A 16,627-nucleotide genomic window follows, 5' to 3' on the forward strand; every position below is an offset into this window, starting at 1 on the left:
TCTTTGTCATATTTACGGTTGTTTTTTGCTTGGAACAATGCCGAAAAGTTGCTGTTTGGCGTTCTGCGCCTCCTAATAAGTTAAAAAATCCTGATCTTAAGTTTTACACTGCCGAATAGACAGACATAAAGATACCCATCAGGGAATGTTAACGGGGTTGTCGGTCTCTAAATGTTTTGACTTTTCTGAGCGCACCTCTTTCTCTCTCTTTCTCTCTCTCTCTCCGCTTACCGAGCTCCACCGGATCTTCTAACGGTGACGCCGTTATCAATCGAGTATTGATTGATCGGTAGGCGGTGCTTTTACACCGGTTGATCTCTAATCTGCAACATAACCTGCTCCCGAGCAGGTTAGGTGTTCAGCATAAGTTACCACGGCGATTTAACCCGGTAACAAGTGATCCACCGTCCTAATACACAAAATCCTGGGTTGAACCTGAAGTTACCTCGTTAACGCCAAATCTTGCTTTCCGTATATTGTGTTTCTAACAGCAGCGTTGCCTGCCTCTTTCACCAGATTCGTCACCCAATCACAAACATATTACTGGCGATTTCCAGGTCTCATTTCATATCTACTGCAGTGAATATGATTGTATAAGTGAGCACGACATCACAGCCACCTACAAAAAATAAATTTAACAAAATACAGTTATTGCAAGTTTGCGTCGAGCTGGTTTCGATCCATTGAGAGCAAAAACACATTTTTCACGTCCACAGCTCTATGCTGCGAGCTACTCAAACACTCCTGGGGACCGTTTCAGGAAGGAGGTTTAACAAACTGGGTCTAACCCTGATCTCTGAGTTGATTTACCCTGAAATGGGAAACTGAGTTTTTTCAATCAATTCTTGGCCTGAAGAATTAAGGTAGCTATGTCTATTTTTTTTAATTGTCTTTGTTAAACCATTTATAGCAGCTTCAGTAATGGGGAGTGATAACATACAGTAGCAGATTTTAAATAAACGTTCTCCTGAAAGTCCTCAGCAGAGAATGAAAGTATCTAATTAGAACTGACAAACATGTAATTGTAATCTTAATATGTAAGAAGTTCTGTTTCAGATATGTCCTGCTTTCAGTTCCCTTTACTTCTTGGATCTGCATCATGAGTTTGGCACTCTCACTCTGCCTTCAGGGAATTCTGGTTCATTCTTGTTTTCACATCCACTTCAATTAAAGTCCACTGTGAATCTCTAAGTTTCAACATGTTTTTTAGCAGGGTTTGTCAAAAGATAAGGCGTGTCTTTGCTGGAATGTTTACCACCAACAGTTTAAAGAAAAAGATATCCTGGTTCCCACCAATCTTCAAACTGATACTCTGAGTTTTGATTTTGAGTTTTCATAATGCATGGTTTCAGTTGTTGACTTGGAGAAAAGCCACCACTGAGATATAAGATAAGGTGCAGATCAGCAATATGTTTTAACTCCTCAACTCCCACAAGATTACAGTGTATATATATATATATTATTCGAGTTATTTGAGGAATCGTTTCAGCCCTAGTCTATGGCACAAACACACACACACGCACACACACACACACACACACACACACACACACACACACACACACACACACAAACAAACACACACTCTCTCTCTCTACCGTCTGTCTCCTACTGACTGGTGTTTAGCTCTGTGTACCTGTCTCTCTCTCTACCTGTCTGTCTCCTACTGACTGTGGTGTTTTGCTCTGTGTACCTGTCTCTCTCGCACACGCGCGCACACACACACACACACACACACACACACACATTCCCATGAAGTGTTGTGATAAGTTCTGTAGAAGTCACATCTGAGTAAACAGATAATAGATCATCTTTTCACCTTAACGTTCAGTTAGCTACTTATTATTGGCAGGTTGCTCATTGTGCACCTTTAAGAAGTCATATTCCAAAGAATTTTATCTTTCTCACACACACACACACACACAAAGACACACATTTTAACCATTTATTTATGTCCAAATGAAGAAAATGATACAGGGTCACAAACATTACAGATGCAGTACAATACATACGCAAACTCATGGACCAGTGGCATGCAGCAGGTCTTCACAATATCACTTAAAGCCAATGTTGCAGGTTAACCACCATTGTTGATTAATGGGTACATAAAGCACTCAAGATATGTATATCATTTAAAAAATGTCTCCAAATAGTGTTAAAGGAATGAGAATGAGTGGAGAGTTGGTGAAGTCTCCTGGTGAGTTGCTATCTTTTAGCAATGCAGCAACGAGTGCTGGAGCTAATCTACGAACAGCAGCGCATACAATAATGACATATTTTTTTTACTGTCAGTGAATAGCACAGAGTGAAAGTCAACGTTTTCTTTATATCTAGTGACAGTGATCATGTCCTTAGTTCAGATAAGTACCAGTAAACTTATCTAGATCTAGAAATAGAAGGCATCATGCTAGCTATAGGCTAACTCGCCAGTCCCACATGTGAAATCCCCCCCCCCCCCAAGATAATCCCTATTTAAATCTTTCCCCCGACGTTGTAAGCACATTTCCGATTAGATATTCCACGTTTTGATGGTAGCCTACTAGCTCCAGTAACAACATATTTGCCTAGTGTTTATTTCTAAGTGTTCACCTCTTCCTTCGGTGAAAATGTTGTTCCAAACTGTGTTTGGCAGGTGCTTGTGTGGGTGGTGCCGTCCCATGGAAACTGCAGTGGAGACCTTGTGCTGTAGGGAAGTGAGTGTGTTTTGGTCGCTAGTCAAGGAGCTCACCCCGCGACCAGCAGATGTGACGTGCCTCACTCAGCATCCAGGATTTGAGGCATGTTGCCTGAATCCGTTTGTGCTGAAGATGGCATACACACATTTCAGGCAGGATCATGGTCTCCTTCAAGCCAGCACGCACAAGTATGTTAATTGTTTATGTTTAATTTACCATTCTTTTTACACTGAATTTTATGAACCAACTTAAACAGTTATAGGCATCTACAGATGTGTTGCATAGACAATAAATAAATAAATACATAAAGTAATTAGGCAAAACACATATAGGCTGTTCATCTACTTTATCACATTACATCTGATCCCCTTATGTTTCATGTTATAAGAAGCCAATTATCCACCTTTAAACATGACTGAGCCTCTGACATGGAAGATTACTGTGAGAGAAGGTGACTTTCACAAGCATGTTTAAGGCTTAAGCATGGAATGACTACAAAATAAAAACCTCGGTAGACAAAACATTTCATTAAAACTTGTGTGTGACAAATATATGTCAAAATCTAAGCTTTGTCTAGCTGCTTTGTCTAGGAAGTGATTAGCAAACTGATTTATATGTATATTTTTAAAAATCACGCATGGAAATGTACATAAAAAAATTGTTGCATCGATAATCGGTTTAGAATCGAATCGTTGGCCTCTGAATTGGAATCGAATCATGAGGTGCCAAGAGATTCCCACCCCTAATAAACATGCATGAAAAACAGGAATAAAATGAAGTTTCCAACATACTTATCCCTAGGCAATACCGGTACACTGCGTACAGGCAGGCTATAAAAAAGTCTTATGCATGATACCTCATAATAGCAGTGTTAGAACTGATACAAACACCAATCCACTACTGTTACCACTGCTATGTACTAGTACTGAGCATTTGAGCAACTAAATGACAATATAGCTTCACTCCAGATGTAGTGTAGAAAAGAAGTGACCAGTATTACAGAGTGTACCCCTATGGTTGGTTTATGCCTTCCCTGAAAAAAATATTGTATTATATTGTTATTTGGACGTGGGTTAATAGGAAAGGCATGTATTTTCAGAAAACATTAAAGTTTGGTTAAACAACAATGAATGGAGTGTAATTTAACATATATTCTTTTTATTTGAGAACAAAGTGCAGAATTGTAAAATAAAGCCATACAGAAGTTGTTTAAGGAAGGAGCAGGTTGGGTCACACACACAAACTGCACTCAAGGAGCTGGAGCAAAATCAATTTTTTACAGATTATGATTAGCTGAGAAATTCATAAGAACCATTTTTTACAGTATACTCAACAGTACAAGCATTTGTACACCGTTGTATCCTTCAAAAGTGTTTTTTAAGGCATGTCCGAGTCCGTTGTCTGAGGTTGAAACATCCACACAAGTTCAGGCTTTCGATGTGCGGAATCCCTTGAATCACGTAGCTCAGACTTTGTCTTAAACTGAGAATCTGAACTTTTTTTATTCCCCTGGTCTGCAGACTGGGGAACAGAGACGGGTTTGCTCACCGCAGATGTAGCTTGGCTTCCACCCCCCTCTACACTGACTTGTGGTAGGACGCGTCTCTCCAGGCCGCGGACACTTGGGCTACTCTTCCTTTGTCTTTAACGTCCAGATAACTGAAAATAATGGCCAGGATCTCCGGGAAAAGGCACGATTTGTGTGTCTCCATTTCAAACATCATTGCAGGTTGACTGCTTTTAGCAGCCGAGGTTGATTGTGGGCGACAATACTGTCGTGGTTAGCTCGCCGAAACTCTACTGCTGAAGTTGCTGGCTGGCTACGCAACGTTAGCTAATTCCGCTAGCATACGTACAGGCTAACTATATACAGTTAGCTTTGTGTGTAACGTAACAAAAACCCACCCATCTCGTAGGAGCGAAGCTTAATATTTCATTCAATAAAATTATGGTACAAAAGGCGCATTAACGCCACAGATCTTATGTTGACAACGTGGACGCAGATATAGGAAAGTCCGAAGGCAGTCGTAATATTTACCTAGCAGGTTAGGCTAACGCTGTTGCGCTAATGTTAGTCGGCATAGCGTTAGCTAGCTGTCTAAACTTGTGAAAAGCCCAACCGCATCCCCATCCAAGCTTGTGTTTCCCTCCAATATTATTATAAACTTAATAAAGACACCTGCACTCGGTCGAGACCAAAAGCCTAAGGTAACCAGATTTCTGAGACAATATCCGGGGACATTTTCAGCTCAGAAGCGTAAATACTCCCAAACAGGTAATGTTTTTAATCTTTGTAAACTTAAAACGGGGACACTGCCCCAGGGCCCCCTAGGGGGGTCCATGGGCATGCTCCCCTGTAAGAAAATGTTGTCTATTTTAACGTTTAAATGCATCAATCTGGTGCACTTTGAAAAGAAATTCAGAGGATAGACTTGATTATTCTTATCTATGGGTGGAAATACTTGTGCTGTAGCCTGAACTATTTTGCACTTCAGAATTTTAACCATGCACACACAGGTGGAATAGTTTTTTCTTAATATTTTTGCATTAATGTCACTAGGAAGCATACCAGTAGAAATATATATTCATATTTGTAAGTGGGATATATATATAAGTAAGTGGGATTGTCTGGAATCTGGCAATATAATAACCATTATGGTGGGATACACTGGCTAAGCAATTTACAAAAATGTCTGTGCTGACATAAATAGTTTACATGAGAATACATTGGCCCAAAGTTGGAGACCATGTAGAAATTTTGTTGCAATTTCAAAACTGGATTCCCCGGGAACCGCTTGTTGTACCGATGCATGTGTTGAGTGAAGAGTTTGGGAGATATTTCACAGAGAGTAATGGGTGTGCAGAGATGTATGCATAAACGAGATCTCTGCAGTCGGAAACGGTGAAACAAGCTACAATGTAAGTTAATAGGACAATTGTCCAGCTTGTATTTACGTTCATAAAAGTGCTCGTTTTGCCACTGACAGGCTCAAATTAATATTTTAAGTGTCCGACAACATTATAGAAAGGATTTCTAAGGAGGTCGACCTTTCTGTTAAAGAGAAACATAAAAAGTTCGCGAAATTGCATTCGCTAAACCCACCAGACTCCATGTAAATAAACAGTAATTTTAGCATCGTAAAATATGGGCACATGCACGTTTAGGGTGCGCGTTTGGTCAATGTTTTCTTTCTTTTATTCCAGTTTCGGGTCTGTCAGTCAACCGGGGACATTTCTGGGGACAGCTCCAGCCGGGGACAGGTCACCAAAACCGGAGACTGTCCCCGGAAACCGGGGACGTCTGGTCACCCTACAAAAGCCATATTTGGCAAGACCAGTTGCAGAGACCGAGACGGGCTTTGGTCTGTCATCTCCCCAACGTGATGTAATGCAATGCATTGTGGGGGAAAGGAGAATCATTGCAAACCGCTGTAAAATAGTACCTACTTTTTCGTATTATAGTCCGTTTTGTAATACCCAACAACATCAAATACAATGGATAACAGTTTAAATGTTTATTACCAACAACCGAATTGCGCAAATTCGTTGGAAAATGAACCCTGCAACACGGCCTTTAATAAGCACAATACTCAGTTCTTAAGGGTATAAGTAACAACGTCTCCGCCATATGTGGCGGCTGCCAATAACAGCAGATATGGCACAGTACTTTGCAAGCTGTTTAGCCCTCTTTTTGGCCATCCCAAGTTGTTGCAGCCCTCTTACTACCAACCTGTGTGTGTGTCCTAGGCTACCAACTATGAAAATGAGTAGTCTGCACCTATAGCCTAGCTCTGAGATGGTGTTTAGGTGTGGTTGGTATTTTTATATATTTATGGGGGGGGGGTTATCATTTCATAGGGAGACAGAGGGAGTTCTTTCAAGGGAGACAGAAAGAACTGAGGAACAGGGAGACCAGGGACAGTCAGGTGTAGAGTCTCAGCTAAGTGTGTTGAGCTTAGTTCATATTTTTGGAGGTGTGTGGCTGTCAGGGTTAGCAAATGAGCTTTACCAGTGGCTCACTAATTTACATTATGATCAGCTAATTTAACAAGTGTACAAAAGCATTGTATTTCTTTTATATGGGGACACTTTTTGAAAATAAGTCATTATGTTTTAAGGTATTTTTGTGGCTTGATTGTAAACAACTTAAAAATAAATACATGGTTTTAAAGAAGAATATTTTGGTCAATTTAGTCAGCTTTTCATTGAATCAAGAGAAACGCTGAAAAAAAGGATAATGGTACAGTCTCCATGCTACACTAATGATAGTATTAAGGCTTTCCTCTGTGTACACATGTCCTCTACGAGTATAATTGGTTGTATTATTTGTGTCCCCTTCAAAAATTGCTCTTCTGAAATTTTATGTTTATTGTCCCCCCCCCATTACTGTTAGATCAGATTTACGCCCATGGGGAAACCAGATAGAAAGGGTTGAGTCTGGTAGGGAAGACTTGTAATTTGGCTTTTACTGTAAATGTGAGAATGTCACTAGGCTTCCTCAGTCATTGTATATTTTAGCATAGGTAAGCTTGCCGAAGCTGAACATTATCCAAAACTCCATTTCTCAGACAAGTGTCAATTTGGGAGCTTGCATGCTACCACTCCTTCCTTCTCAAATGCCTTGAAAAGGCTGTCGTTTGCACAATTTCACAAATAATCACCGGGACCGAAAGGATATTTGAGTCGGGTATGGCTGCAGCCTGGAGACCTCCCGTCTCATGCCCTCTCGGCTGGTGCAGTCCGTGAGAATCGACTTTTCAAAATAAAAGCTTGCGTCTGGTATGTTTTTGTCAATGTGTTTTGGATGTTTTTGAACTAAACAGTACGGCAATCATGCTAATGAATAAAATTATTTTTTCAGCAGATGTCTTAGTTACAACACAATGGAGCTAGCAAAGCAGTTTTGTGTTTATATGTGCGAGCGGGATTTATTCAGTTTGGGAAATCCCACGGTCTCTAAAGCTACAGCTCAAATTGTCTGGCTGACTAAACAGGGAGGGACCCATCTGCTAGCAATAGGGGCCGAGACTGAGAGCTACATGGATAAATCTGCACCAAACAAGTCACTTTGAAATTTTGCTCTTCTAATGAATACAAAGGTTGGGTGACCCTCCCCCCTAGGTTAAAAAAAAATGGGATGACCCTCCCATCAACAAAGAATAAAAAGACATGACCCTTCGCTATTTTCCTCCGGTGGTCCATTCCATAATTACCGAACGGACCCTTACTGAGCCAAAAGGATACGAACTGACGACAGGGGATTGTCAAAGGACGTTTCTCAATCTGTGTTCTTCAATTGACTTGTGTTCTTTTTTAACTCCTTTTCGGAGTTAAATTCCACAAGCACACACACACCGCAGCTTCACACACACACACACACACACACAAAAAATGCACTGTGTAAACAGTTGTATAATAGTACAATGGAGCAGAGTGCAAAGGCTGCTGAATAAATATGAAATGATTAATGTAACCTGTGCTTTGTCTTTGTTATTGTAAGGTAGAATTTGCAATTCTAAGGAAATGAGAGTCCGGACTTTTAGATAAGAATGTCACGTCATCTGCCACTCCCTTTCCATCCCCAGATCAGGTAATATAAAGAAGATGTGAATTTCACTTCCTTCACTTCTGCTCACAGACTAACTGGTGTGACATTCAAGACTGTAAGTACTCTGATGGATTCATATATAGATTACTGAGCAAGAGTAGTTTAACGCAGAGTCTGACTAAACAGGGAGGGACCCATCTGCTAGCAATAGGGGCCGAGACTGAGAGCTACATGGATAAATCTGCACCAAACAAGTCACTTTGAAATGTTGCTCTTCTAATGAATACAAAAGTTGGGTGACCCTCCCCCCTAGGTTAAAAAAAATGGGATGACCCTCCCATCAACAAAGAATAAAAAGACATGACCCTTCACTATTTTCCTCCGGTGGTCCATTCCATAATTACCGAACGGACCCTTACTGAGCCAAAAGGATACGAACTGACGACAGGGGATTGTCAAAGGACGTTTCTCAATCTGTGTTCTTCAATTGACTTGTGTTCTTTTTTAACTCCTTTTCGGAGTTAAATTCCACAAGCACACACACACCGCAGCTTCACACACACACACAGACAGACAGACAGACAGACAGACAGACAGACAGACAGACACAGCGCAGCAGGCAGAGGCAGGGGAGAGAGAAATACCCATTTCTTTTAGGGAGACTTGTTTAAATTATGCCATAGGCTATACATTAGATTTAGCATTTAGTTCATATTTTTTGGTGTATTTGTTTTCTGATTTATTAGAAGTTGAGTTTCAGTCTGTATGATAAATTAACAGTTGTACATAAAGTGGTAACATGCTATGACATGTTGTGTAGACTAAAGGGGAGACACCAACCTTTATAATTTGAATTGCTAATTTGTTGTCCCTGGGCATATACAGTGCACTACAATAATATAGAAATGATAATTCCACATAACACTACTAGGAACACATAGGACACACCAGTGCATATGCCTACTTATTTTTTTAATTTAAACTGACTTAAACTAATACACTAATAATAGTAGGGATCGCGTTCCACTCTTTTGAATAAGTACGGGGTGTTTGAGCTAAACCATAAACAATAAAATGAAAGCTCAATAAGTTTTATTTTTCAATATTATTGCAATAGTTGTAGCATTATGAGGTTTTCTTGTCCAGAGATTGTTTTAAGACAAAGTGGTTATATTGTTGTGGTTTTTATTTCTAGCTGTTATTTTGGAGCACTGCAGGGATCCTCTGTGCTGGGAGTGTTGAGCAAAAACAGGAAGAATGCATCGTCTCAAACTGTTAACAGCGTTTTCTGTGCTTGTGAACTTGCGGGTTCATTCTTCCAAGAACAACCAGCAAGAACGTTCTCCCCAAGAACACAAGTTCGTTCTTTTTGCAGGCACTGCTCTGAGCGATCTCTCCAGTTTATTAAAGTGAGAGTTTTTAAGAATATTTTTCTGCATCAATAAACGGTGGAAATGTGGAAATTTATGCAAAGGAAAACACAGGTGCAATTCAAAATTTAAAAAACATAATGGGATATAATGCAGTCAGGCGTTCTGTAGCGCTTTCAAATATTTATTCTCCTGTAGATCAACTTTTCTCATTTAATGTTATGTAGGCATGAATTACTCTTTCTCTGTGTTTTGTTTGTAGAAGTAACCTCTTTAACTACTTTTTACAGATATAAATATATGTATAAAAAAAAAAAAAAGTATATTTTGAAAAAAAAAATGCAATGTGTAAACAGTTGTATAATAGTACAATGGAGCAGAGTGCAAAGGCTGCTGAATAAATATGAAATGATTAATGTAACCTGTGCTTTGTCTTTGTTATTGTAAGGTAGAATTTGCAATTCTAAGGAAATGAGAGTCCGGACTTCTAGATAAGAATGTCACGTCATCTGCCACTCCCTTTCCATCCCCAGATCAGGTAATATAAAGAAGATGTGAATTTCACTTCCTTCACTTCTGCTCACAGACTAACTGGTGTGACATTCAAGACTGTAAGTACTCTGATGGATTCATATATAGATTACTGAGCAAGAGTAGTTTAACGCAGAGTCGTTGCACAATGCTGTTAAATCTGTTTATAATAGGTACATCAATGGATGGATTCATACATTTCTGTGAAAGAGTAGTTTCATGCATGAAGGAGTTATTGCAGTTTCATGTTAAATCTGTGCTGTTTAATTTAAGTTTATAATTGGTGCATAAGACTTATTGTGGGTATAAACAAGGGGAAAAATAACTACTATTCATTTTGGGAAACCAACGCACAAAACACGTTTTCAATGCATTTTCAGTGTTGATAGACACAGCAAAGACTTTCTTTGGTTACAGAATCATGAGCAGGAACTTCTTGTCCAAAAACGATGAGCTTCGCAAGGGAGACTTTCTGATTTCCAACAACAAGGAGTATAAGGCTGTCTTCCAGGTGAGTAACTCTAAATATTTGTGCACTCCAAACATTTACAGTATAAGGATGCATTATACATATTCACTGGTCAGTGTAAAAAGTAAATGCAAAAGTAAGGGAGCAAGTGTTTGAAGATGCACACTCTGATAGCGATCAAATGTCTGTTTCTGCCTGCAGGATGATGGTAACTTTGTCATCTACGGCTGGAAGCCTGTGTGGGCTTCAGACACTTGTGGTTCAGACGTTTTCCGCCTGTGCATGCAGACTGACTGCAACCTGGTCATGTACAACAAGGCTGGCAGTCCCAAGTGGCATACAAACTCCTACAAGCCAGGAGATTGCAACATGTGCCGTCTTCATCTGACCGACGATGGCAAACTGGTGGTGTACAAGGAAAGTGATGAAATTTGGAGCTCTGCTAACTCTAGAGGCATGAAATGATGTCATGACATGACAAGCCTATTAAAATTGAATGCTTTGCAAAAGAAAGTCATCTCTGGATGGCAGCTTGAGTTACAATCAACCTGCCAGCCATGTAATCTGTAATCAAATAAAAACACATTTTCACAATGTATAAATGTGTTTATCTTCTCTTTGTACTTGGTACTGGTTATGTTAAACAGTTTTACTGTGATGTAGATGTCTTGGTAAAGAGCACTAGTAGTTTTTGGGCGGTTTGTGTCAACAAAAAAAGGAAGAGTAGAAAAAGAATGAGATAAATTGGAGAACATAAGTGTACTTCACTCAAACAAAACTAGTACTACTTAAAAGTCCTACTTTAGAAACATTCTAATAAACTAAAATATAAACAGAAAACAAAACCAAGGCATGATCGCTTAAAAGGGTTTGGTGAGTTTCCCTTCAAGTTAAAAGTTTACTTTCTGTGGTCTGTGCTTTAGAGACAGACATTCATTTATTTACTTATGCACAAAATACATACATCTCATTCACTTGTCCAGAATACAAAAATGTTTTTGTTGCATATCAGTTGAACCACCATCTACAGTAACCTTAAAGAAAGATGAGCTGAAGGTGTTTGCTTATCAAATGTATAATTATAATTCAGATTACTGTATCTGCAGAAGATTAACATTTCTCTGCAAGAGCCAGACATACTCAGTGGTAATGTTTTATGTGAATACACTGATCAACTGAAAAACAATGTTTGAATGAAACTCAACACAAAATGTTGTCTGTGTACATTATAAAACAACCAAGGTGTCTGAAAAACTGTAAATGACTTGCTTTACCATGTTTGGTGCCAAGAAGGAACTTAAGTTAGTGTTCAAATAAAAGAAATGATTGCAACTGCAACAAGGCACCAAAAGATGTCACACTAAACTTACTGCGCTCTATATAGTATCTACATATGCTTCACCTTGCATGCATATTCCTATGTATGTTTACATGGAGCATTTGCACATAAAAAAAAACATGTTCAATGTTTTTTCAATATTAAATAATGCTTCTCTCCATCTGAATTTCTGGTAGGAGATATAAAAATGTCAGATATAAATACCAACAGACAAAATCCCTCCTTAGTCTGGACAAGTCAGATATCGAGGTATACCTGGAGTTTTTTCAATCAATTCTTGGCCTGAAGAATTAAGGTAGCTATCTCTATTTATCAAATTGTCTATGTTAAACCATTTATAGCAGCTTCAGTAAATATTAATGGGGAGTTATAACATATAATAGCAGATTTTAAACAAATGTTCTGCTGAAAGTCCTCAGCAGAGAATGAAAGTATCTAATTAAAATTGCAAACATTTAATTGTAATCTTAATATATAAGAAAATGACTGAAGTTCTGTTTCAGATATGTCCTGCTTTCAGTTCCCTTTACTTCTTGGATCTGCATCATGAGTTTGGCACTCTCACTCTGCCTTCAGGGAATTCTGGTTCATTCTTGTTTTCACATCCGCTTCAATTAAAGTCCACTGTGAATCTCTAAGTTTCAACATGTTTTTTAGCAGGGTTTGTCAAAAGATAAGGCGTGTCTTTGCTGGAATGTTTACCACCAATAATTTAAAGAAAACAATATCCTGGTTCCCACCAATCTTCAAACCGATACTCTGAGTTTTGATTTTGAGTTTTCATAATGCATGGTTTCAGTTGTTGACTTGGAGAAAAGCCACCACTGAGATATAAGAAGGCTGCAGATCAGCAATATGTTTTAACTCCTCAACTCCCACAAGATTATATTATCAGTTATTAAGCAATCAAGTCAAATATGAGCTGATATCCAAAGCAGAATATATCACTGTCATTGTGTGTATGTCACTTTCTGCTGGTCTATGATATGTTTGTTTGCAGTGTGCACAGTGTACCCACCTTAATTTCATTTTTTTGGAGGATTCGGTGTGAGATACCTCTACCACCACTTTTACCTGAAACCCACCAAGTGTGCCAAAGGAATGACTGAGTCAAACCCTCAGAGATGTCCTTTCAGGAATGACAGAGTGAGTGAATTTCAAAAGGAGAAGCATTCATTTCAAATCTATGCACAGCATCATCATGCTGTTTATGTTTTCTAATGACTTCACAGCCACTGATGGACTGTGCAGTTTGCTACAAAACAGCAGCAGACTAGATAGAGTCGATCCCCAAGCCATATGTTCACTGTATCCAGAAACCGAGACTCACAGAGGTATTGTTCTTTATGTCCTTGTGTGTGTGTGTGTGTGTTGTTATCCCTTATCTGAAGGTTTCTGTGCAAAACACTGGACACTATAGTGACGTAACTTTGAAAAGCCAATTCTCATTGCAATTTCCTGCAGATTTTTCATCCAGGCTTCACTTATAATAAACAAATACAAAAGCAGCACATCTGCACATTCATCACAGATGTAACATTGTGTAATAAAAAAGAACAAAAAGTGTTTATCCGTGTTGTGTGTAGACTTGTTATGATCTAGATTCTTTACAGGCTAGAATCCTCATCATAGATATCTGCCCCCCTACAACCACACTCTCATTCAGTACTTCCTAGGCTGTACGCAGGGTTTTAGAAATACAGAGGTCCAAAAACTGAGCTTAATAGAGGGGTTCTGGATCCTCACCCCAAAAGAAAATCAGATCTAAATATGTAAAACGATATCTTTGGGTCTCAAACTGTCACGATTGTGAGTTTCTGTTGTAGTTTTTCCTGCTTTATGTTTTTCTCATGGGTTTTTCTCCCTTGTCATGTCTTGTTTTACTTCCTGCCTTGTGTTTTCCCGCCTTTGTGATGGTCGGCCCCACCCTGATGTGTTTCACCTGTTTCCCGAGCCCTCGTGTCACCTGTCCCTTGTTTCACCTCGTTACCTTGGGTATTTAGTCTCTGTGTTGTCTTTGTCTGTTGTCGGATTATTGTATCGTGTTTGTGTTGGTGTGTATTTCTACCCTATTGTCTCGGTGTTCCAGTTTGTTTCGTGTTCCTGGTCTTTTGGATTCCTCAACATTTTGCCTGCAAGTGTTTTGATCAGTTCTTTGTAAGTCACACAAAAGAATGAAGAATTTGGATCAAGAAAAAAAAACTAAAAGCACACATACAGTACATACACTCAAATACTAGCATCAGATTGCAGGAAATGAAGTGTTTAATGCTCAGAATTTTCTGGGGGATGACCCCCAGACCCTGGCTTTATGTCTCAGAGTCCCCACTCCCCAACAATGTTGAAACGAAACCTACCACATCATATGTTAGCTGTAATTTCAACCAGCAACCTTTAGGCTACTAGTCTGTCTCTCTAACCTCTGGACTACAAACCGCCCAAGTTGCCAACCTATAGTTTCTACCAGCCCACTCTAATATAGCTGGTTAAAACTGGCCCTGATGTGTGTGTACACATAGGCTATAAGGAATTTGACTTTGGTTTCTGTTGCTCTCAATGTACATACAGCTGAAACACGGAACAGAGCTGAACAAGGTGAACATTTACTACTATTTACAGATATAAATCTGTGTATACATATGATATGATATAAAATTAAAATAGTGGACAGTTGGACAATAGTACAGTGTTGCAGAGCACAAAGGCTGATTTATAAATATGAAATGATTAATGTTCATGGTAATTAATGGTTGCTGTATTTTTGTAAAGGTAGAATTTGCATATGGGAAATGGGGCTTGTAAATACATGACCAAGAATTTAATTTATGTCGTCTGCCACTCCCTTTCTTTATTTATCTGTTCATAATATATATTACATTACTGAGCAAGAGTAGTTTGTTTATTTAATATAATTACTCATTTCATTTATTATAATTTATTATTGGTTTATTTATCTGTTTATAATAGATCATGCATTACTGAGCAATAGTAGCTTGACGTAGAGTCATTACAGGATGCTTAAATCTGTTTATAATAGGTACATCAGGTTCATTGTAGTTATGAACTGAGGTGGATCATTACAAATTAATTTTTCATTTTCAATGTAAGAAGCAAAAGTAGAGTTACTATTCAGTGCAGCACAAAAGAAATGCCAAAAACACACACATGGTGTCAATGCAACATCACCGATTTAGTGTTTGTCTCTTTCAGAATCATGAGTAAGAACTTCTTGTCTATAAATGATCAGCTCCATATGGGCCAATTTCTGATGTCCAACAACGGGAAGTATAAGGCTATCTTTCAGGTGAGTAACTCTCTAAAATGAAATGCTCACTCTACAGTATATTTTGGTATGATATTGTTTGGATATCTTTTAAATGTCTCTGTTTCTGCCTGCAGGATGATGGTAACTTTGTCGTCTATGCCTGTGCCAGTAGCCCACACAAGGCTGTGTGGGCCACAGGCACTAATGGATCAGACGCTGCCCGCGTGATCATGCAGGCTGACGGCAACCTGGTCATGTACAACCAATGTGACCAAGCCAAGTGGAGCTCAGGGACACACATCAAGGGATCGTGCGACATGTGCCGTCTTGAACTGACCGATGGTGGCAAATTGAAGTTAACCAGAACCGTAACTCAAAAAGTTTGGAGTTCATGATGAAATTATATCTTCACATGACATCACAAAGCTTGGTTAAATTGAATGCTTTGCAAGTACAAGTCTTATTTGAATGTCAGTGTGAATTACAATAAACCTGCGTGCTATGTAATCTGGAATCAAATAAAAGCACATTTTCACACTGTATAAATCTGTTTTTCTTTTCTTTGTTCTTTTCTTTGTGGAATCATAGTGACATAAACAGTTCTATTTGTAATGCATACATCTTGGTAAAGAGCACTGGAAGTTATATCAAAGTAAGTCTTGGTAAGAAACCAATATTTTGGTCAGTCAGCTGTTCTAATAACATCAAAAACATCATTAAGTAGGCCTACACAATTTCCTAAAATTGATAGGAACTCCCAGGATGAGATATATATATATATATATATATATATATATATATATATATATATAGTTGATTCCCTGATGTTTATGAGCTCATCCCTAGTGAAAGAGCTCCGGGTATTGCAGGAAAAACAGAATTAACAATAAAAACAAGACAAAACAATGTGCACCAACACACTGAGGCAACCGTATCTTGATCATAAATTGCTTTACCATGTTTGGTGCCAAGGAGTAACTTGAGTTAGTTCAAATGAAAGAAATGATTGCAAATGCAACAAAGCACCACAAGATGTCACACTAATCTTACTGCAGTCTGTATCTACATAAGCTTCACCTTGCATGGATATTCCTGTGTATGGTTACATGGAACAGCTGCACATAAAAAAAAAAAAAAAAACATGTTAAATGTAAAATGTTCTTTTAATATTAAATAATGCTTCTCTCCATGCTAATTTTCTGGACGGAGACTTTAAAATGTCAGATTTAAATGCCAACAGGCTAAATCCCTCCTTAGACACATTTTGCAGACTTGTTAACACCAAAATTAGGATTTCAAAAACAAAGAAAACACTCAATGCATGATGACTTGGCAAAGGGGAAGAGAGACGCTTTGAAAGACTTGCAATCAGACAAGAACCTCATTATAAAACCAGTTGATAAAGGAGGGTTGGTTGCGCTACAGGATGT

General features: G+C 38.7%; 1 protein-coding gene across 3 annotated transcripts; it reads left to right on the forward strand.

Moving 5' to 3' along the window:
* Positions 1–8,281: 8,281 nt before the first annotated feature.
* Positions 8,282–15,739, forward strand: LOC116045265 (lectin-like). Of its 3 annotated transcripts, none has more exons than XM_031292809.1 (3): positions 8,282–8,338; positions 15,143–15,236; positions 15,332–15,739. In XM_031292809.1, exons 2-3 carry the CDS (start codon positions 15,147–15,149, stop codon positions 15,590–15,592), a joined length of 351 nt encoding a protein of 116 aa, XP_031148669.1. In that variant the 5' UTR covers positions 8,282–8,338; positions 15,143–15,146; the 3' UTR covers positions 15,593–15,739. The 3 variants fall into 3 exon arrangements, with proteins under 3 accessions (XP_031148669.1, XP_035854117.1, XP_031148668.1); XM_035998224.1 differs by lacking the exons at positions 15,143–15,236; positions 15,332–15,739 and adding exons at positions 10,542–10,635; positions 10,795–11,191 and having other exon boundaries at positions 8,302–8,338; XM_031292808.2 differs by lacking the exon at positions 8,282–8,338 and adding an exon at positions 10,089–10,204.
* The last annotated feature ends 888 nt before the right edge of the window (positions 15,740–16,627 follow it).

This window comes from Sander lucioperca, chromosome 23 (assembly GCF_008315115.2).
Source record: "Sander lucioperca isolate FBNREF2018 chromosome 23, SLUC_FBN_1.2, whole genome shotgun sequence".
NCBI lineage: Eukaryota > Metazoa > Chordata > Actinopteri > Perciformes > Percidae > Sander > Sander lucioperca.

Excerpts from the sequence above, each read along its gene's own strand:
- LOC116045265 (XM_035998224.1), top strand. The coding sequence starts at position 10,546 with ATGAGCAGGAACTTCTTGTCCAAAAACGATGAGCTTCGCAAGGGAGAC. Across the intron at positions 10,636-10,794 it reads AGTATAAGGCTGTCTTCCAG|GATGATGGTAACTTTGTCAT; the intron begins GTGAGTAACTCT and ends TTCTGCCTGCAG.